Consider the following 23425-nt stretch of genomic DNA (forward strand, 5'->3'; position numbering starts at 1 on the left):
ACAGAAAATAATCTAAATAATTCAGGTCTAAGAGGAAAAAAAAAAGATCGCTTCTGTAACACATGGTCACGATGGATAATTTGATTTATTAGCCACTTCAGACAAACGCACAAGTGGGAGACATTTTTAGGAGCTATTGTCAGTCTCCACTTTCTCCACCTAATTTGGGCTTTAATTTCTAGGTCCAAAGACAGCTCTTATCAGAGGAGACTGACCCACCGTTTTATTTTCCTTTGAGATCTCACCTGGGCAGGTGCATGTACAAAAGACAGAGAGGAAAGAGACCAAGAGAGGTTAGAAAGGCCGAGGGAGTGGCCCATGGCCCTCTTAATCATTCATCATTCTTTACTTCCTTTTTTCTTTTTTTTAAACAAGAGGACTTGGCATCGTCCACCACCACATCCGCGGCAAGAGCTGCTACGCCTCCTCCCTGGCTCCCGCTTGCAATAGCCCAGCTCTCGCCCCACACATTTGCGGCTTCTGTGGACTCATTAGCAACCGATGCTTTTAGATCCTAGTCGCCTAACTTTGCCAAGGCGGCTAGAGGTCATCTGGGAAGTCTTTTGCCTCAAATCGCCCGGAATCAGAAGACCAACTCATTCCTCCTGCGGTGCTTTGGGAATCCGCGCTCCTCTGGTCTTGGTCCAGGCGCACAGGAAGCGCTCAGGGAGGACGCAGGTGACCAGGAGAAGGGAGGCGGGGGTTGCTGTGAAGGCGCCCCAGTGATTAACTTGGAGATCGAACCTGCAGACCAAGCGCAAAGTAGAAACTGAAAGTACACTGCCGGCTGATCCTACGGAAGTTATGGGAAAGGCAAAGCGCAGAGCCGGGCCCTGGTGTGTGCCGCCCCCCTTGGGATGGATGAAACAGCAGGCTCGGCGTGGGTAGGAGGAACCAGCGAGAGAGACTGCCCTGCCCGGCACGGACTCCCCGTAACTCCGCGGAAGACCAGGGTCCTGGGAGTGACTATGGGCGGTGAGAGCGTGCTCCTGCTGCAGTTGCGGTCATCATGACCACGCCCGCCTCCCGCAGACCATGTTCCATGGTAAGCGCTCCTCTCTCGGGCGCAGAAATTCGCGCGCCCTGCACGCCCGGGGACTCCGGGACGCGCTGCGGGGCCCCGCGCCCAGGCGCGTCCGGGAACAGCCTGGCCTTGCACTTTGGACCTGCGGAGAGCCGGGGTTCTGCCCCGGGGCAGCCGGCGACCGCGCCCGAGTATCCTGGCCCGTTGCCACTTGCACCTGGCAGGCTGCGTGGGAGCCTCGGTCCCCGACGCCGGCCCTCTGTCCCCGAGACCCGGCGCTGCAGCCTCCGCGCCGTTCAGCGGTGGCAGCCCGCGCCCAGGTCCCGGGATAGCAATGCGCTCCGTCCTTCTCCCCGAGCCAGCGCCGCCCGCTGTCAACCGAGCGCCCAGCCCACCCATCCCGGGCTCCTGGCCGCGCCGAGATACTCACCGGCGCCCCGGGATCTGCAAGGATGTGGGCTCTTGAAGCTCCAAGTCCTTAGAGAAGTGAAAGCGAAGCTCCCACGGGACACGCTTTTAAACCCCAAAGGGACAGGTCTCCGGAAAACCCCGTTTTCACCCACTTACTGAGGCTGGGAGTTTCCGACTGGGGCTGTACCCTGTGTCTTTTGCTGGGAAACCAAGTGCTCCGGGCTGGCACTGAGAAGGGCCACTTTGAGTTTTGTTTTGTTTTTTTCTATATGCGTGCTCCTTGACGGAGGCAGAATTAACAGGCATAATTCCACATTTTAGACCCTGCTGAGACCGGGTAGATTTTATCTGTGTAAATATGAATTTAAAATGGGCAAGGACAGAGTTGAAGCGATGGCGTTAGCAGCCATATATATGGCTAGTATAGAGTCCAAAAGTTGACTAGAAAAAAAAGTGTGCTGGGGGGATTGGGGGGAGGGAAGATGTGCTTAGGGAGGGATCGCCTGAGGAAAATTCTGCTGTTTTACAATAAATACTTCCTCTATCAAAAGGAGACGAATGGGGAGGGGGCCCGTACAGACAGGAGATTTTTCTCCTGTTTGATGCCTTTCCTGGCTGCACCTTTAAATTAGAAGAGCTTTTTGCCCACTCACAGGTATTCAAGCATCAAAAACTGACATAGCCCAGAGGTATCTGATCAGTAACAAAATAAAGGAGAAGCGTTTAGAGTATAGAGAATTCTTAATGGGCCTCCTCTAGAAGTTTAATATAGAATTAGAAATAAGGTATAGTCCTGTTTTCCTTACAATGCCCACGGAGCTTCTGCAATTGCTACTTTCTGGATGGCTCCCAGTTCTGATCCTCCCATCACCTCTGATCTAGAGCAGAGAGTAATACAAGAAGAGGAAGCTAAGGTGTCGATTACTGACAAGGAACCTCTATTTCCTGAATATCTACACTAATCATGTAGCATTAAGTTATCAGCAACCAAAATATTAGAATTCTAAACTCCTAATAATAATTACTCTGAGTGGCTATCTGCAGTCTGTTCCAATAGATTTCATTAGCGGTTTCATTACTTTTTATACTTTCACTTTGACACTTGGAAGTTGAAGTAGTTGAGGACCTCCTATGTGGTCCTTGATGACTGTGCTCTCTAGTTTTGATAATTTAATTATTTGAGGACCTAAAAAGGGAATAGTGGTACAAATGGAGAACTGAGGAAGATTAGAAAGCCTGAAGAAGTGTAAGGAGAATTAACACAGGGCATCATAACAATGCTAAAATACCTTAGACAAAAATGGAAGAGGTTACTTTGTAGGACCACCTTACATGTTGATTTCACTGTGATGTGAATTTTTTTTTTTTTCTGGCTGCACCTGTGACAGATAACCTAATGTAATAAAAGCAAACAATCAATGTCCTTTTTTCCCCTAAAATAGGAGTATGTGGTGCAGTGTTTCAGAGCTTGGCCAGGGAAGCACCATAGTGAGTTTCATGTGGAGAAAGATGGGGTTTTTGTACATTTCCCTTGAGGACACACATGCAGTTATTTTTATAGGAAGCAGTGTAGCTCAGTGGCTAAAAGTTTAGTTTCTAGACTTTTCAACCTGACAATCTTGGATTTGAATCCTGCCTCTTACAAAACTTGTTTATCTGGGGAAAAATTTGGGCCCCAGATTCTCCATCTTTCAAAACGTTTAGTAATTGATAGTACTTACCTCAAGAAATGGTTATGGAATTAAATGAAATACTGTATATAGTATTATAGAATGGCTTCAGAAATGTCTTTATCTGCTGTTTATCATAGGACTTATGGATAGAATTTATAATCCAATCAACGTGTCTGTGGCAAATATTAGAATTCTTTGTGTGAACATAAAATTCATTTTAGAACCTTAAAAAGCTGGGTTTCATATAACATATGGTTATTTCTTACTGTTTATTAACTTTTTATTTATTCACTCTCTTGTTTATGCCAATTGCTCATACTAAAGCCAAATCTTATATATTCAGATAATGTCTTTCATTCCATCCTGAATATCTGTTGACCATGTCTTAAAAATCCCAGTGAAAATAGGTCTAGGTAATGTATACAGTAGACAGTCAATACACACTGATCAGTCTTAAACAGTAATGAAAGATTGGATTTGAAGGATTGTAGAAACTAATTTGTTTACATTCACTTTGACCCCATAACTTAAGCATCTGAGGACTGAATGTATTATTTGGTGTAATATAAAAACCAACAAGACTTTTTTAGACAGCCATCATTCTGGTTTAACCAAATTCCCTACTGAAAACAAATTCTCCGGTTTCAATCCCTTCAGGAAATCTAAAGAAAATTCCACAAGCCCAAGCTTGCCTTGCATTATTCTTTACGGTTTATCTTTTTTTGTAACCTAAGGGAAAGGTCAAGGTGGGGGGGATGGGGTTGGTATTCTATGCATAATCTAAAAATAAAAGCAGAGTCCTTTCCTATTGTGACAACAATGTCAAAAGCAGGCTCAAACTAGGCAGTATTAATATGTTACTCTCTACGTGATATGGAGAAAAGACTTTAGCTGAAGGCAAGTCATTAATGAGAAATCTAGGAACCTCTGAGACGTAGGTTTGAAACACTGGAATGTATTTGCAACATTGTCCATCAGGGGATTTCAAGTTTAAACAGTTACTGTATTTGGATGGCTAGGTAAATTCTTAGAATTAAGGTGCTTACCAGTTGAAAGGGACATCAAAGGATCATTTAGTCTGAGGTTTTCGTTTTACAAATTAGGCAAGTGAAGATTTTGAGATGCTCTGTCCTTCAAGTGGTCTCTTAACCCATTTTCACACCAAGACAAAGCCTCCAGGTCTCCCTCTGTACTTTGTGTTGCCCTAGGCTATCTGGAGCTGAGCTGTTGGTGGTGGTTTAATTTCTGTCATGTCTGACTCTTTTATGGCCCCGTGAACTGTAGCCTGCCAGGCTCCTCTGTCCATGGGATTTCCCAGGCAAGCATACTGGAGTGAGTTGACATTTTCTTCTCCAGGGGATCTTCCCAACCCATGTCTCTTGCATTGCAGATGGATTCTTTACTGCCAAGCCACTAGGGAAGCCCAGGGCTGACCTACTTAACAACAACAGTGGCAACCAAAGACACTCTTTACAGATAAGGCAAATATTGTTTTAGAATTGCACAAAAGACTTAATTTCCCACTAAATCATCATTTGAATGCATTGATAAAATACCATCCAATGACCAAATGGATCAATGTGAATTTTGGGAGCACTCATTACTGAAATTCGGAGTGAAGAGGGCACAATAACTAGTGCTCAGAAAAAATAAAACTGCCTCCTAAATCGAAGTGTAAAATGTGGACCTCTGAAATAACATTTAGGCACAATAGTAAAAATGTCTCTTTTTCATTCTAATATTTAATTATTTTGTTATTATTCCTTTAAAGCTCATTTCAAGTTATATGCTGTATAAACTTTCCTTATCCTCTATTCCTCCTGAAGTATCCCTGCCAGATACCTTTAAGACAACATAGAAAAGAAAAAGTTTGGCTCTGCACTATCTATACAAACCTAATTACAAAGCTAGGATGCTAAATAATTAGCAATTGATCATTGTTTGAGAATCTTCAGGTGGGAGAGACAATAGTAGAAGAAAGAGAGGTGGAGATAGATAATAGAACATGGTGGTAGTTTTCATTTAGACCAAAATGATGACACGTTATCAAAAGATTATGGGTAGGCTTCCCTGGTGCTCGGTGGTAAAGAATCTGCCTACTGATGCAGGAGACATGAGTTCAATCCCTAATCTCGGATGATCCCACATGTCTCAGAACAACTAAGCCTGTACACAACTATTGAACTGTGCTCCAGAGCCCGGGGACCACAGCTACTAAAGCCTGTGCATCCTAGAGCTGGTGCTCTTCAACAAGAGAAGTCATGGCAATGAGAAACCCATGCTCTGCAACTAGAGAAAATCCCACACAACAAGGAAAACCCAGCACAACCAAAAATAAATAAATAAATAAAATTATTTTTTAGAAAGATTATGGGCATTTATGATCAAATCCTGGGGAAGCAATCGGCTCAGGTTAGAATCCAGACCTGGCACCTACTGCTTATGTTTAACAAAAAGATGAACTACCTGGTAGGACCCTTTGGAACTTTAGAAACAGTAAGTATAAAGCACTGAACAGTGCTTGGTACGTGAGAAGTACTCAGTTAAAGGTAACCAGCATCATCATCCGGAGACGGCAATGGCAACCCGCTCCAGTGTTCTTGCCTGGAAAATCCCAGGGACAGGGGAGCCTGCTGGGCTGCCATCTATGGGGTGGCATAGAGTCAGACACCACTGAAGTGACTTAGTAGCAGCAGCAGCAGTCGCAGCAGCATCATTATTGATCTCCTAAGTGAATTCTTAGGAGAAAGCTGATCGCCGAAGAATTGATGCTCTTGAACTGTGGTGTTGGAGAAGACTCTTGAGAGTCCCTTGTACTGCAAGGAGATCCAACCAGTTCATTCTAAAGGAGATCGATCCTGGGTGTTCATTGGAGGGACTGATGCTAAAGCTGAAACTCCAATACTTTGGCCACCTCATGCGATGAGTTGACTCACTGGAAAAGATCTGATGCTGGGAAAGTTTGGGGACGGGAGGAGAAGGGGACGACAGAGAATGAGATGGCTGGATGGCATCACCGAATTGATGCACATGAGTTTGAGTGAACTCCGGGAGTTGGTGATGGACAGGGAGGCCTGGCGTGCTGTGATTCATGGGGTCACAAAGAGTCGGACACGACTGAGCGACTGAACTGAACTGAAGTGAATTCTTGCTCATCATGCCTACAGAAACAGTGTCAGAGCTTTAAGTAGATTCTGCCTCTCATTTTGTTTTTCTTACCTTGTTAAATGTCAGTGACATATAAAGATTCGATGTGAGATTCATGTTTGTTCCTCTATTTGGTTTTCAGTCTACATTCTTTATTGTAAATATATGGGTCACTAACAGCACACGATTTAATGGGGAGAGCTACTCACTTTGGTATGACAGATAATGATGTAATAGATTATAATGTTATTGGGAAGTTTATGATATATTTGACAGTCTTTAGTTCCTTGGGTTCCAAGCAGCATTGTTTGTAATCTTAATCAGGAGTAGGCATACATGTGAAATGTATTGCACTCAATGAGAATAGTTAAAGTTCACTGGTGAAAGTCACAGGAAATACATTGTCATCATCACTCAGTAGTTTACAGAAAGATGCAAACAAGACATTCTGGCAAGCTTGTGAAGAAATAAAATAAGTCCCCATAAAACCAGATTTTAATGCCTCAGGGAATCCCTGGCTTTCTATCAGTGTTTTACTATTGCCAAAAATGATGTCATTTATAATTTCATCCCTTTTGATTAAAAAATGCCTCTAATTAAGACTTATTTAAAGATATATATAAATAATTAGTTAACAGGGTATGAATTTATTTATTGTTTTCCTAACATGTCATGAAGCTAAACAGGGCTGTGTTTGAAGAGAATGTGGGTCTCTGGGCATTTAGAAATAGAAGATACTGAAAAGATAAGGGGTCTTATAATATAAATGTCAACTTTGTGCCAGTTCTAGAAAAGGTAAGCCTTCTAAGGTCCATTATTAGAAACAAAGAATAGAATCATAGTGCCGTACCGTGGAGATAAACTTCCTGCAATGTTGCCAGGAAACAGCTGGACATTTGATCAGCCACCAGGTTTTACATAAATATACAGTCACGTGCCATAGATCATAAACTTTCAAGAATTTCTAATTTTTAACCTATAGTTTACCTGTTTTTCTGTCGATGGAGCAAAGACTGCTGCCATCACACCTGTTCTGCACTATCCCAAAGAGTTATATCTGAATTAAAATGAAAGAAACCTAGACTCTAAAATATTGTCTTACTTTGCTGTTACATAATACTGAACTTTGGAGTTTTTTCCTACACTCTGCAGAAGCAAGATACATTTTAAAAATTCTTAGAAATTAGTGGTCAGGCCAATTGAAACGCTGCCATGGGATGATATAATATGACTTAAAACATTTGGCTGATTCTTACTTACTGTTGAATTCAGTTTCTTTTAGGTATATCTTTGGAATTCCTCCCCTGATCCTTGTTCTGTTGCCAGTAGCATCATCTGATTGTGATATTAACGGTAAAGACGGTGGAGCATATCAGAATGTTCTAATGGTCAGCATCGATCACTTGGTATGTGTTTGTTTTCCTCACATTTTAACTCATTGGCAAAATTTTATATGTACTGTTGGTATGCAGTTTTATATTTTAGTATATACTTATATTCTTTGAAAGACAGTGAAATAACTAAAGAATAAAAGTGAATGGGGGCTAACAGTATTTATTTTTTAGAATTGGCATCATTATATCCTTTAAAAAGAATTCTTTCCTAGACCTCAGACTCATCAATCCTAGTTCCCTTCACTACCAAAATTTTTCTGAACATATTTTAGCATAATGCTCTGCGTTGCCTCGCCTTCCATTGACAGTGCATATAAAAGCATTATATTAGAAGAAGGAAAATAACAGAATATAATGTTTAAAATTTATCATGAAGGGATGTCCCTGGCAGTGCAGTGGTTAGACTCCATGCTTCCATTACAGGGGAATGTGTTTGATTCCTGGTCAGGGAACTAAGATCGAAAAATTATCATGAAGAGAAAGAGATGTGTAGTTATTTTATCTGAATGTGGGTATAGGCATATACTTAAATATTTTATACATATATATATATATATATATAATTTGCTGTGTTATTTTTTACTTACTTTGGACATTTTTTGATAACAATTATTATTCTTTAGGGTAGTTTTGGGTTTACAGAAAAGTTGAGGAGAATGTAGAGAATTCCCACATACCCACCCTCCCTCTGTACAATTTCCCCTGTAATTAACATCTTGCATTTGTGTGGTACATTAGTTACAATTGATGAGCCAATACTGATACATTGTTATTAACTAAATCGCATAGTTGACATTAGTGTTTGCTTCTTGTGTTGCACAGTTTTATGGGTTTTAACAAATGGGTAATGTCCTGTGTCCACCCTGACAGTGTCATACAAATAGTTTCACTATCCTTAAAATTCCCTGTGCTGCACTGATTCATTCTTTCCTCCCTCCTCTTAACCCATGGCAACCACAGATCTGTTTATGGTCTCTGCGGTCAGCCTCTCAAAAATGTCATATAGTTAGAATCATGCAGTTTGTAGCTTTTTTAGACTGGATTCTTTGATTTAGTAATGTGTATTTAAGGTTCTTCCCCGCCTTTTTGTGGCTTGATAGCTCATTTCATTTTATTGTTGAATAAAATTACATCGAATGGATGTACTACAGTTTGTTTCTCCATTCACTGATTGAAGGATATGTCTTGGTTGCTTCTAATTTTTGACAATTATGAATAAAGCTTCTGCAAACATTCGTGTACAGGGTTTTGTCTGGACATTCATTTTCAACTCATTTGGATAAATTCCTAGGAGAATGATTGCTGGATCATATGGTAAGACTGTTTAGCTTTGTATTAAACTGCCATGCTGTCTTCCAAAGTGACTGTACCATTTTGCATTCTCAACAGCAATGAATGAGAGGCCCTGTTGCCTTCCATCCTTGCCAGCATTTGCTGTTGTCAGTGTTTTCAATTCTAGCCATTCTAATGGATATTTCATTGTACCTCATTGTACTTTTAATTAGCAGTTCCCTAATGGAGAAGGAAATGGCACCCCACTCCAGTGTTCTTGCCTGGAGAATCCCAGGGACGGGAGAGCCTGGTGGGCTTCCGTCTATGGGGTCACACAGAGTCGGACACGACTGAAGTGACTTAGCAGTAGCAATGTCATATGATGTTGAACATCCTTCACATACTATTGCCACCTGCATATCTTCATTGGTGAGGTATCAGAACTCACATCCTACCTGACATCCTAACTATATTGAATTTTACTATCCATGATCATGGAATATCCTTCTATTTATTATTTCTTTTATCAGAGTTTTGTGCTTTTCTTCATACCAATCTTGTTCATATTTTGTTAGAACTATATTTAAGCACAGGATATTGTATTTTGGGTAGTTTTGTAAATGGTATTGTGTTTTGAATTTCAAGTTCCGATTATTCATTGCAGGTATATAGGAGAGCAATTGACTTTCACATATAAACTTGTATCCTCAAATCTTGCTAGAACTGATTTTTAGTTCCAGGAGGTGGTATTGGTATTGTTGCTATTCTTTGCGATTTTCAACATAGACAAATAATTCATTGACCAAAATTATTATTTTACCATTTAAGAGCTATATTAATGTAATAGGAAGTGTTGATTTAACAGAAATCAGTACTTGAAACCCCAAATGGCAAAGCAAACTCTCACATGTTCATAAGATGGAAATAATTGTCTAATCTTTCCCTTCCTTCCACTGACTCTTTCTCTGCATACTCATACTGAAGGGGCACAACTCCTGGGAAATCAGTGTCTTACCTCTTGGGGGATACAGGAAACTCAAGATGCTATATAACTGCATGCTGTACCACTTCAATATATCAGACTACTGATGAAAAATGCACACTACATGGTAATTGCCCAGTTTTTTATTTCATGAATTGAGGGCATTTTCTGCATTAAATTATGCTACCAAATTAATATTTTGAGTCAAGAAATGGATTTTACTCTTCACTAACTTTTAAAAACATTATTTATTTATTCATTTTAATTTTTGGCCGTACTGGGTCTTCATTGCTGCCTGTAGACTTTCTCTAGTTGCAATGAGCAAGGGCTGCTCTCTAGTTGCAGTGCAAGGGCTTCTCATTACAATGGCTTCTCTCATTGCTGAGCACAGGTTCTAGGGCATGGGGGTTTCAATAACTGCGGTGCAGGGACTTAGTGGAATCTTCCTGGATCAGAGAGATCGAACCCGTGTCCCCGGCATTGGAGGGTGATTCTTAACCACTGGACACCCCAGGAGAGTCCCTTTACTTAATCACCTTCATTTCACAAAGGAAAATTCTGAGGCTCAGGGCCACCCTGTTACGTGGCAGAGCCAGGATCTGTGCTTCTGCTGTTCACCAGCACACTCTCCTGCCTTCCAGTAGCAATCACTGTGTCATTATATGCATTCAGACAACATTTATGTGGAGTCTGTTATGTGCCAGTTACTATAGAAAACCCTGTTGTGTGGTGGGGAGGTGGGGGTATGGGGGTAGATGCAAAAATAGACCAGATACAGACCTGTCTTTTAAGGAGCTTACATTTGGTGATGGTTAAATCTTGGTGTGAAGAATGCAAGTTGCAGCTTGAAAAGGAGTGGCTGCTATGCTCTCATTTTAAACAAACTGGTTGTGAGTCAGATTTGGAAACAAAGAAATATAAACTGTGTGCTAGGAGGACTTCAACAGATCAGCTTGACACCAGGAGAGAAACCATACTGTGGGTTAATGTGCTGATCTCCAGACCTTTTAGACAGTACACCATTTAGTAAAACTGTCTTAAGCCTTCACTTCCAGTATACATTTACTTACATGTTAAAGCATTTGCAGGGTAATTGTATACATGTTAGTAATGATATATTCCAAACAATAAAAATTTACAAAAGATGAAGAAAAAATGTAGATAGAATTTCTAAAACTTTTCCTTCCATGCTTGCAGTGGATTGTCCATCGTAGACTCTGCTTTGAAAAGACCACTAACATAGTGGAAGACAAGTGTATATATAACAAGATTGTGAGTTATCTTGATGTGATGTTATTTAGACATAACCAAAAGTCAACAGTGATTTGGTCATAAAATAACATTTAATTTCAATGCAAATTTTGAGAATTTACTGTGTACAACATAAGTCATTAGAAAATAAGATAGTCCTTGTTCTTCTATAATTTATGAGGATAAGGTAAACATGTTACTGTAATAGAAAGTAATGAGTATTGCATTACAAAGTGGTTTCATACACATTATTTGAGCTTCATAATATCTCTGTGAGATGATAATAATAATAATCAGTCCAGTTCAGTTGCTCTGCTGCTGCTAAGTCACTTCAGTCGTGTCCAACTCTGTGCGACCCCATAGACGGCAGCCCACCGGACTCCCCCATCCCTGGGATTCTCCAGGCAAGAACACTGTGAGTGGGTTGCCATTTCCTTCTCCAATGTGTGAAAGTGAAAAGTGAAAGTGAAGTCGCTCAGTCATGTCTGACTCGTAGCGACCCCATGGACTGCAGCCCACCAGGCTCCTCCGTCCATGGGATTTTCTAGGCAAGAGTACTGGAGTGGCTTGCCATTGCCTTCTTCGGTTCAGTTGCTCAGTCATGTCCAATTCTTTGTGACTCAATGGACTGCAGCACGCCAGGCCTCCCTGTCCATCACCAACTCCCGGAGCCTGCTCAAACTCATGTCCATTGAGTTGGTGATGCCACCCAATCGTCTTATCCTCTGTTAGTTATAATAATAATAATAACAACACAAATTCAGGGTTTACTATGTGCCAGCACTGCTCTGACCACTTTCCATGTAATAATTATATAATTCTAATATAATAATTAGATAATTCCATGTAATGAGGAAAGTGAGACCTGAACCACATAGCTGGCAAGTGGCAAAGCTGGAATTCAAATCCGGTCTAGTTCCAGAAAAAGTCCTCATTATGATGAGGCAAAGCAGGCAATAGACTGTTTTTTTTTTTTGGGGGGGGGGACACATGATAGAGTGACAGTAATAACATAATTAAAGAAGGGTGTCAGGAACTCTAAGATGGTAACTGATCTGGTTGTATTGTAGGGAAAAGTGAAGGGGAGCTGAACAGACATTTTGTTTTTGGTTTTTTTTTGTTTTAATTTTATTTATTTATTTATTTTTTTGCATTACAATAGTTTAATATGAACAATCAGAACTAATTAACAGTATAACAATATTTTACAACTGAAATAATTAAAATAAACTATAAAATGACTACATAAAACAGGTCTGATCTAGCTTATTTACTTTCTATAATCTCTTCAGTGCTGCAAAACCATTTATTTCTTTTTTTTTTTCATGTTTTAATAAACACTTCGTCTTTTTGTATTGCTTTTTTTTCATCACAATAATAGATATATAACATCATATATCACTGTAAAACACATTTCCACATAAATGCTGATAAGCACAAAATATTTTTCATCATTTACATTTTAACTGTAATAATATATGGCAGAATTAAAGCTGCATCCATCATGTGTCTAACTCACCTTGCTGTAATGAATTTTTAAATGTAATGGTTTCTGTCGCAAAGTAAAATCGTACATAATGTCTAGTGACACAGTACGCTGGTGAATGGGTGGATTTGGAAAATGGAAATGCAACTTCATTTTTAATTAGATTTATAAACTTCACCACCTCTACCTCCAGCCAGCTTCCCAACCCTCCCTCCCACCACCATTATTTATTTATTTATTTTTTTAAAATGAGGCTTTTAATTAATGTTTGACAGAGCTGATTCAGGTTGAATAGACTAAATTTCTTTAAACAAACTTACTTATACTCCAGAGTCCTTTAAAAACTTAATAGCATTTATACATTGAAGGTATTTGATTTTCTTGTAACTAGCACTTCAAATGCAACAAGCATTTGAAGCAACAAGCATTTGACCCAACAAGTAAAACTTTCTACAGTTCATAACTTTTATAAATAAAATAAATTAAATGTACAGTGAATAAGCTCTCTGAAATATTTCAATATTTCTGCAGGTTTAGTAACATCGTAAAATACATTTCAACTAAAATTCACAAATCTAAAAACCTGTTAGGCATTTTTAGGCGTTTTAAGTTGGAAATGAAGACCAATGTTACATTGTAATATGCCAATTACAAATAGTACTTCAAATAGCAAATACTACAGTTTGTCCCAAACTTTAAAAACTATTCATGAACTCAGCACTGAACTATTGATGGCTATGAGAATTGTTTCCTAGCCTTTTTGAAAATTTCAACCCATTTACGTTTAAGGTAATTATTGATAACTATGATCCCGTAGCCATTTTCTTTATTACTTTGGGTTCAAGTTTATACACTCTTTCTGTGTTTCCTGTCTAGAGAAGATCCTTTAGCATTTGTTGGAGAGCTGGTTTGGTGATGCTGAATTCCCTCAGCTTTTGCTTGTCTGTAAAGCTTTTGATTTCTCCTTCATATTTGAATGAGATCCTTGCTGGGTATAATAATCTGGGCTGTAGGGTATTTTCTTTCATCACTTTAAGTATGTCTTGCCACTCCCTTCTGGCCTGAAGAGTTTCTGTTGAAAGATCAGCTGTTATCCTTATGGGAATCCCCTTATGTGTTATTTGCTGCTTTTCCCTTGCTGCTTTTAATATTTGTTCTTTGTGTTTGATCTTTGTTAATTTGATTAATATGTGTCTTGGAGTATTTCGCCTTGGGTTTATCCTGTTGGGGACTCCCTGGGTTTCTTGGACTTGGGTGATTATTTCTTTCCCTATTTTAGGGAAGTTTTCAACTATTATCTCCTCAAGTATTCTCTCATGGTCTTTCTTTTTGTCTTCTTCTTCTGGGACTCCTATGATTCGAATGTTGGAGTGTTTAACATTGTCCCAGAGGTCTCTAATATTGTCCTCATTTCTTTTAATTCGTTTTTCTTTTTTCCTCTCTGTTTCATTTATTTCTACAATCTTATCTTCTAGTTCGCTAATCCTGTCTTCTGCCTCTGTTATTCTATTGTTTGTTCCCTCCAGAGTGTTTCTGATCTCATCTATTGCATTATTCATTGTATATTGACTCTTTTTTATTTCTTCTAAGTCCTTATTAAATCTTTCTTCCATCTTCTCAATCCTTTTCTCCAGGTTATTTATCTGTAACTCCATTTTGCTTTCAAGATTTTGAATCATTTTCACCATCAAAATTTGAAATTCTTTATCAGGTAGATTCCCTATATCTTCTTCTTTTGTTTGTGTTGGTGGGCAATTATCTTGTTCCTTTACTTGCTGGGTATTTCTCTGCCTCTTCATCTTGCTTATATTGCTTTGCTTGGGGTGGCCTTTCCCTCTTCTTGCAGTTTGTGGAGTTCTCTTTATTATGTAGTTTCTTCGCTGTGTGTGGGGTTGGACGGGTGACTTGTCCGGGTTCCCTGGTTAGGGAGGCATGTGTCAGTGTTCTGGTGGGTGGAGCTTGATTTCTTCTCTTTCCTTTAGAAGACAATGGCTGCTTTTCTGGGAGCCTGATGTCCTCTGCCAATATTCAGAAGTTGTTTTGTGGACTTTACTCCGCATTCAAATGTTCTTTTGATGAATTTGTGGGGAAGAAAGTGGTCTCGCCATCTTATCCCTCCGCCATCTTGTTCCTTCCTCCCCAGAACACTGGATTCTTATATTCCACTTGATCGTGGAGTACCTCTTCCCAGCTGCTCCAGCAAGGCGCAGCCGCTGTACCTTACCTTGGACGAGGGGTATCTCCTCAAGGCCGCCCCTCCTGCTTTGAATGTGGATCAGCTCCTCTCGGCCCTCCGGTGCCCAAGCAGCCACCGCCTCATGGACGTGGTACAGCTCCTCTCGGCCACCGCCCTAACCCTGGGTGCGGGGCAGCTCCTCTCAGCCACGATTCTGCACGTGGTCGGTTGCGCAGGGAGCCGGGCGTCTCTGGCGTCTGCGCCGCCGGGAGCCGGGCGTCTCTGGCGTCTGCGCCGCCGGGAGCCGGGCGTCTCTCGCGTCTCTGATTAAGTTTCTTTAATGTGGCTTTTGTTTTAGCATGTGTGACTGTGGTTCCTCCCACTTGTTTTGTTTGCCCTCTGATGGAGAAGGCTAAGAGGCTTGTTTAAGCTTCCTGGTGGGAGGGACTGATGGTGGGAAAAACTGAACAGACATTTTGAATACATCTGGATGTTAAAATCATCCAGAGCACATCAATAAAGTAGAACTGAGTTGTGGAAGTAAGAAAATAGAAATGATGGAAGCCATGACATAGAATCCATATAAGGTTCAGGGTAAGGGCGAGACTCATTTTTCTACTTAGCTCAGAAGGAATGGAAAGCTCATAATAAATAATAAAGGTCCTTTTTCTATATGGTCTACTGAGTAAGGAATTTAGATTCCTAAAACTAGGATGTCTAAGTTAAATAGAATCAGCACTTTAAGCTTCTTAATACATATTACCTAATTCTTTTCCAGAAAGGGTCCACAGATTTACAGTTCTTACAGCAATATATGAGGTCATCATTTTTCTCAGCATTATTTTTATTTTTGATAATATCTATCAGGGCAATAGAAAAACAACTTGTTTTGATTTACATTTCTTTGATTGCTTGTGATATTGACTGTTTCTTTTACATGTATTCATCATTTATGTTTTTATTTTGCATTGAGATAAAATACAAAGTACTGCTAAAGTGAACAATTTAGTAACTTTAAGTATAGTCACAAGTTGTGCAATCCTCACCATTATCTACTTCCAGAACATTTCATCACCTCAAAGAATGATAAAACCATTAGCAATAGCTTTCCATTCCTCATCACTAGACTCTGCTAGCTACTAATTTACTTTCTGTTTCTATGGATCTGCCTTTTCTCCACTAGTCACACAAATGAAATCATACAATATGGAGACTTTTGTATTGGACTTCACTTAGCGCAATGTTTTCAAGCTTAACCCATATTATAGCATGAATCAGTACTTCATTTCTTCTTATAGATTAATAATCTGTTGAATGGATATACTGTATTTCTGTTTATCTATTCATCAGTTGAATGGATAATTTTTTCCCACTGTTTGGTTATTATGAGTAATGCTTCTTCAAATCTTGGTTATACAAGTTTTTGTGGAATACTCTTTGATATACACCTACAAATGGAATTTCTGGGTCATATGGTAACTCTGTGTTTAACTTTTTGAATAAATGCCAAACTATTTCTCAAGTGACTGCTCCATTTTACACTCACATCAGCAGTGTTTGAGGATTCCAATTCTCCTTGCTGTCTGACTTTTTTACTATAGTCATCCTAGTGGTCGTAAAGTGGTATGTCATTCTTCCTTTGATCTATATTTCACTGACGACTAATGATGTCACGCATCTTTTCAGTATTGACCACGCTTCTTGGCCATCTGTGTATCTTCTTTGAAGAAATTTTTTTTCAAATGTTTTGCTCACTTTTAATTGGGTTGTGTTTTGTTTGGCTGTGAGAGTTTTTAAAATATATTCTGGACACTAGATGTTATCAGATGTGCAGTTTGAAAATATTTTCTCCCAGCCTTTGCATTTATTTTCCTTTCTTTATGGTGTCTTTTAAGGCACAAAAGTTTATCTTGATGAAGTTCAGCTTATTTATTCTTTCTTTTTTGGTAGCATAGTTAAGAGACTATTATCTAATCCAAGATCACAAAGATTTACATTTATATTCTTTCTAAGAACTTTATTTTGGGCTCCAAAATCACTGCAGATGCTGATTGCAGCCATGAAATTAAAAGACGCTTACTCCTTGGAAGGAAAGTTATAACCAACCTAGATAGCATATGACAAAGCAGAGACATTACTTTGCCAACAAAGGTCCATCTAGTCAAGGCTATGGTTTTTCCCGTGGTCATGTATGGATGTGAGAGTTGGACTGTGAAGAAAGCTGATCGCCGAAGAATTGATGCTTTTGAACTGTGGTGTTGGAGAAGACTCTTGGGAGCCCCTTGGACTGCAAGGAGATCCAACCAGTCCATTCTAAAGGAGATCAATCCTGGGTGTTCATTGGAAGGACTGATGCTAAAGCTGAAACTCTAATACTTTGGCCACCTCATGCGACGAGTTGACTCACTGGAAAAGACTCTGATGCTGGGAAGGATTGGGGGCGGGAAGAGAAGGGGACAACAGAGAATGAGATGGCTGGATGGCATCACCGACTCGATGGGGGTGAGTGTGAGTGAACTCCGGGAGTTGGTGATGGACAGGGAGGCCTGGCGTGCTGTGATTCATGGGGTCGCAAAGAGTCGGACACGACTAAGCGACTGAACTGAACTGAACTGAAGAACTTTATAGTTTTAGTTCATATTTAGGTCTTTGATCTGTTTTTAGTTAATTTTTGTATATGAAATGAGCTAGGGAGTCCAATTTTATTTTTTTCCAGTTGTTCTGCACCTTTTGTTGAAAAGACTATTTTCCTCCATTGAATTGTCTTAGCACCTTTATTGAAAATCATTGTACTAAAATGTACAGGTATATTTTAAATTTCTAATTCCATCCCATTGCTTGTAAGCCCATCTTTATGTCAATACCACACAGTCTTGATGACTGCAGCACAGTTCAGTTCAGTTCAGTTCAGTCGCTCAGTCATGTCTGCCTCTCCGCGACCCCATGAATCACAGCACGCCAGGCCTCCCTGTCCAGCAGCACAGTAGTTAGATTTAAAATTGGAAGTGTGAGTCTCCAACTATGTTCTTTTTTAAGATTGTTTTGGCTCTTATGGATCCTCATCGCTTATTTAAGTCTGTTGTTGATATTTATTCTACCTTTTTAGGGATTCTGTTGTTTAAAAGCTTTAGAATTTAAATGCAGTACAAAACTCTGGTGATGCCATTCCTCTGTGCAATAATTATACAGCATAACTCCGCACACCTGTAATCATGGCCATGTCAGTGGTATGGACAGAGGAGATGACAATGGACAGGATGGAGACTGGTTTAAGAATATCTTCTTCCTTATAGCCCTCAAGATCCTTTGACATTCTCCTATTGGCTATCATTCGGTAAGAGATCATTATATAAGTATGATAACTTTATGACTATCATATTTGTTGAAAACATTTCCCAGTTTACATTTAATTTTTAACTTGTTTTTTGATATACAGATTTTATGTAGCCACATCTATAAAAATAGGATTACCTATAAATTAGGATACAATATGGGCACCAAAGTGGAAGCTGCCATTTCACATTTTAAGGAGAGAAGACAATCAAGTCTTCATGGAACACGTGACTTTTTTCTCCTGATTTTTTTTTAAAGACAACTTTTTAGAGCAGCTTTAGGTTTACAACAAAATTGAGAGGAAGGTACATTTTTCTTCTGTATCCAATCCTCCCACCTATATATATATATAGCCTCCCTTATTATCAACACCATTCACTTTTTATGAAATACTTTTTATGAAGGATGCACCTACATTGACTCATCATAATTGCCCAAAGTCCACAATTTCCCTCAGGATTCACACTTGTGTTGTACATTCTATGGATGTGAGGGAAACATAATGGCATATATCCATCATTGTAATATCATACAGAGTGTTTTCACTTTTCTAAAAGTCCTTTATGAGCTGCCTATTTATCCTTCCTCCCCCACCAACCTCTGGCAACCTCTCATCTTTATATTGTTTTTTTTGCTTAGCATTTTGAGCTTTATGACTTCTTTCCCAATCTGTATACCTTTTATTTCCTTGCCTTATTGCATTAACAAGGACTTATTGAATAAGCAAGGAAGGTACAATTTTGAAAAGAAGTGGTATGATCGGTCATCCTTGCTTTTTAACTGACCTTTGTGGGAAAATTTTGAATTCCCCACTGCTAAGTTAGATATTATTATTATTGTTGTTTAGTCACTAAGTCACGTCTGACTCTCGCAACCCCATGGACTGTAGCTCACCAGATTCCTCTGGCCATGGGGTTTTCCAGGCAAGGATACTGGAGTGGGTTGCCATTTCCTTTTCCAGGGGATCTTCCCCACCAAGGGATCAAACCTGCATAGCCTGCATTGCAGGTGGATTCTTTAATCTGCTGAGCCACCAGGGAAGCAAGCAAGCCATTAACTGTAGTATTTTTGCATAGTCTTTATCAAGGTGAGGAAGTTCCCTCTTTTCCTAGTATATTGAGAGTTTTTTTTTTTTCTCGTGAATGGGTATTAGATTTTGTCAAATGCTTTTTTTGCATCAAATGATAAGATCATGTGATAAAGAAAAACTGTATTGATGTGGTAGATTCAGTTCAGTTCAGTTCAGTCGCTCAGTCGTGTCCGACTCTTTGCGACCCCATGAATCACAGCACGCCAGGACTCCCTGTCCATCACCAACTCCCGGAGTTCACTCAAACTCATGTCCATCGAGTCAGTGATGCCATCCAGCCATCTCATTCTCTGTTGTCCCCTTCTCCTCCCGCCCTCAATCCTTCCCAGCATCAGAGTCTTTTCCAGTGAGTCAACTCTTCGCATGAGGTGGCCAAAGTATTGAAGTTTCAGCTTTAGCATCAGTCCTTCCAATGAACACCCAGGATTGATCTCCTTTAGAATGGACTGGTTGAATCTCCTTGCAGTCCAAGGGACTCTCAAGAGTCTTCTCCAACACCACAGTTCAACAGCATCAATTCTTCGGCGATCAGCTTTCTTCACAGTCCAACTCTCACATCCATACATGACCACTAGAAAAACCATAGCCTTGACTAGACGGACTTTTGTTGGCAAAGTAATGTCTCTGCTTTTTAATATACTATCTAGGTTGGTCAAAACTTTCCTTCCAAGGAATAAGTGTCTTTTAATTTCATGGCTGCAATCAGCATCCGCAGTGATTTTGGAGCCCCAAAAAATAAAGTCTGACACTGTTTCTACTGTTTCCCCATCTATTTCCCATAAAGTAATGGGACCAGATGCCATGATCTTTGTTTTCTGAGTGTTGAGCTTCAAGACAACCTTTTCACTATTAGATTAAGCGATTTTCCACTGTTGAATCAGCCTTGTCTGCTTGGAATAAACCCTTCTTGGTTGTCTTATATAACTCTTTTTGTATTTTACTCGATTTGATATGCTATTATTTTGTTGAGGATTTTTGCATCTGTGTTGATGGGAGAATCTGGCCTGTAGTTTTCTTTTCATTTTTTTTTCCCTTTTTCTAATCTTTTTCTGTTTTTGGTGTTAAAGTAATGGTATTCTCATAGGCTGACTTAGGATGTGTTCCCTCTCCTCTGTCCTCTAAAAGAGATTGTAGAGAATTGGTCTAATTTCTTTCTTAAGTGTTTGCTAGAATTTATCAGTAAACCCATCTGGGCTTGGTGCTTTCTGCCTTGGAATGTTATTCATTACTGATTCAGTTTCTTCAATAGATATAGGCCTATTCAGATCACCTATTTCTTCTTGTGAGTTTTGGTCATACATAATCCTTTTTCTGTTTTATATTATTTTTTAGAACTTCTTATTTTGAATTGGGGTATAGTTGTGATCGTTTCAGGTGAAGAGCAAAGGGACTTAGCCATACATATACATATATCCATTCTCCCCCAAACCCCTCCTCTCCTATCCCGGCTGGCACATAACATTGAGCAGAGTTTCATGCGCTACACAATAGGTCCTTTTTGGTTATCCATTTTAAAAATCAGGGTCACACATAATTCTTGAATGTTAAGACACATGTACGTTTTACCAAAAGGAATAGAACAGGTTTGGGGGGCTCCTCTACAGAGGGGATGGATCACCTTGCAAATGAATATAATTAAGAAACCAATTGCATGGTGTGGTTGGGTTGCAGGATGCAAAACAAAAACCAAATCCTCACAGAAAACCTGGACCACTGAGTGCTGGGTTCATTATACAAAGGAGTTTGGAGCTCTTTTCTAAGCATCCTGAAGTCACTGGGGAATTTGGAGGAGAATAAAAGACACTGACTATAAGCACCACAAGAATAGAAATCTTTGTCCTTTGTATTCACGGCTATTCCCTGAAGGCCTAAAACTCTGAATAAATATTTGATGAATGAGTAGAGAATGAAATAACATCATCAGATTTATATCTTATAATTTTTTTCTGGCAATGTAGATAATTTGCAGGTTATCTTGGAAAGCAAGGGGAGAGTGTGGAACAACTTCAGAGAACTTCAGATAAAATTGTTAATGGTTGTGGAGCAACGCAGTGATTCATAACTTTGAGGTACTTGAGGTGAACTGAAAGGTTTGTTAAAACACAGTTTGCTGGGCCTACGCCCAGAGACTTTTTAAGGAATTTCGATCTGGGAATTCCATTGGATAACTTCATGTATGTCCTTGTCTTGTATGGAAAGAATTTATAAAGTTAAGGGAAAAATTAGATAGTACCCTGATATTAGTCTGGTACCTAAATTCTATTGCCTCAGATCTTGAAAGGCGTATATTCACTCCGTGGGTATCAGCTCCTACGAAGTTTGTTTCTTTTTCAGTGTTTAATTCAACCATAGTAACAGAAATAAATAAATAACAATACATCATAAATTCAATTAGCCATTATTTTAAGCTTCCCTGGTGGCTCAGATGGTAAAGAATCTGCCTGCAATGCAGGATAAATACATTTGATCCCTGGGATCAGGAAGATCCCCCGGAGAAGGAAATGGCAACCCACTCCAGTATTCTTGCCTGGAGAATTCCATGGACAGAGGAGCCTGGTGGGCGACAGTCCATGGGGTCGCAAAGAGTCAGACCTGACTGAGCAACTAACACTTCCGCCCTCATTTTATTTTAGCATCCATGATTAAGCATCTATTTTATGGATAAATCAAGCAATTTTCTGCAGCAAGAAAAAATATCCTTTCATTGATAGCCTTCAGTAGTTGCTTTTCAGTGAATTTGCATCGCAGTGCAGTTCAAGGGACACTGACTGAAGGATCAGACCTAAATGCGTTACTGGCTTTATTATTAGCAAGCACTGTGTTCTTGGAGGGCTTCCCTGATAGCTCAGTAGGTACAGAATCCGCCTGCAATTCAGGAGACCCCGGTTCAATCTTGGATACCTCATTTAACCACTTTGGTACTTCCCAATCCCCTACAAACTGTGAACACTGAATTATCTCTGGGGTCCATCATAGTGCTCCAACTTTTTGAAACAGAGAACAAAAGCCACATTTTAGTTTCTTCTTTTCCTCCCTTCCTTTATTACTGGCCTGAACAATTGATTGTTTTCCTCCTTTTATAAACATGTATCAATCCTCTACTATGTGGAATGCTCTGTGTCAAACATTATACTCTAAATTAATAATATTAGTAATAAATAATAAGATATCTGTCTCTAATCCGCTGCTGCTGCTAAGTCGCTTCAGTCGTGTCCGACTCTGTGCGACCCCATAGACGGAAGCCCACCAGGCTCCTCCGTCCTGGGATTCTCCAGGCAAGAACACTGGAGTGGACTGCCATTTCCTTCTCCAGTCTCTAATCTACATATAATCCTCAAGTCTACACCTATCTCATGAACTTTAGAATCATTCAATTCAAACACCATAGAAATCACCCGGATGTATTGTGACACAATGGAAGACTAATTATCATTACTTTTAGCCTGCTCCTCCTTCTACATTCTCTATCTTAGAGAACAGCATTTGCCCAATTATTTAGTCATCAAAGCCTGAAATCACTCTTAAGACCTTTGCTCCTTCATCTCATCCATCATTAAATCCTAGAGAGTAGTATATCTCCTTAACACCTGCAAAAGTCAAGTCAGTCACTCTATGATTTCCACTATCTTAGTCTTAGTTCAGGGCTTCCCTGGTGGCTCAGATGGTAAAGAATTCACCTGCAATACTGTTCAGTTCAGTTCAGTCGCTCAGTCGTGTCCGAATCTTTGCGACCCCATGAATCACAGCACGCCAGGCCTCCCTGTCCATCACCAACTCCCGGAGTTCACTCAAACTCATGTCCACAGAGTCGGTGATGCCATCCAGCCATCGCCTTTTCTGTCGTCCCCTTCTCCTCCCGCCCCCAACCTTTCCCAGCATCAGAGTCTTTTCCAGTGAATCAACTCTTCGCATGAGGTGGCCAAAGTATTGGAGTTTCAGCTTTAGCATCAGTCCTTCTAATGAACACCCAGGATTGATCTCCTTTAGAATTGACTGGTTGGAACTCCTTGCAGTACAAGGGACTCCCAAGAGTCTTATCCAACACCACAGTTCAAAAGAATTAATTCTTCGGTGATCAGCTTTCTTCACAGTCCAACTCTCACATCCATACATGACCACGGGAAAAACCATAGCCTTGACTAGATGGACCTTGGTTGGCAAAGTAATGTCTCTGCTTTTTAATTTA

General features: G+C 39.9%; 1 protein-coding gene across 3 annotated transcripts in view; it reads left to right on the top strand.

The window, feature by feature from the left end:
• Positions 1 to 385: 385 nt before the first annotated feature.
• IL7 (interleukin 7) overlaps positions 386 to 23425 on the top strand; it is a 62190-nt gene continuing 39150 nt past the window's right edge. For all 3 annotated transcript variants that reach the window (XM_055432461.2, XM_055432462.2, XM_055432463.2), the window contains exons 1-2: positions 386 to 1045; positions 7528 to 7661. In XM_055432461.2, coding sequence (XP_055288436.2) covers positions 1036 to 1045; positions 7528 to 7661 — 144 coding nt within the window. In that variant the 5' untranslated portion in view covers positions 386 to 1035. The remainder of the gene's footprint in view (positions 1046 to 7527; positions 7662 to 23425) is intronic.

The sequence above is a fragment of the Moschus berezovskii genome, chromosome 16, assembly GCF_049115385.1.
Source record: "Moschus berezovskii isolate FMDL1 chromosome 16, NW_MosBer_1.0, whole genome shotgun sequence".
Lineage (NCBI taxonomy): Eukaryota > Metazoa > Chordata > Mammalia > Artiodactyla > Moschidae > Moschus > Moschus berezovskii.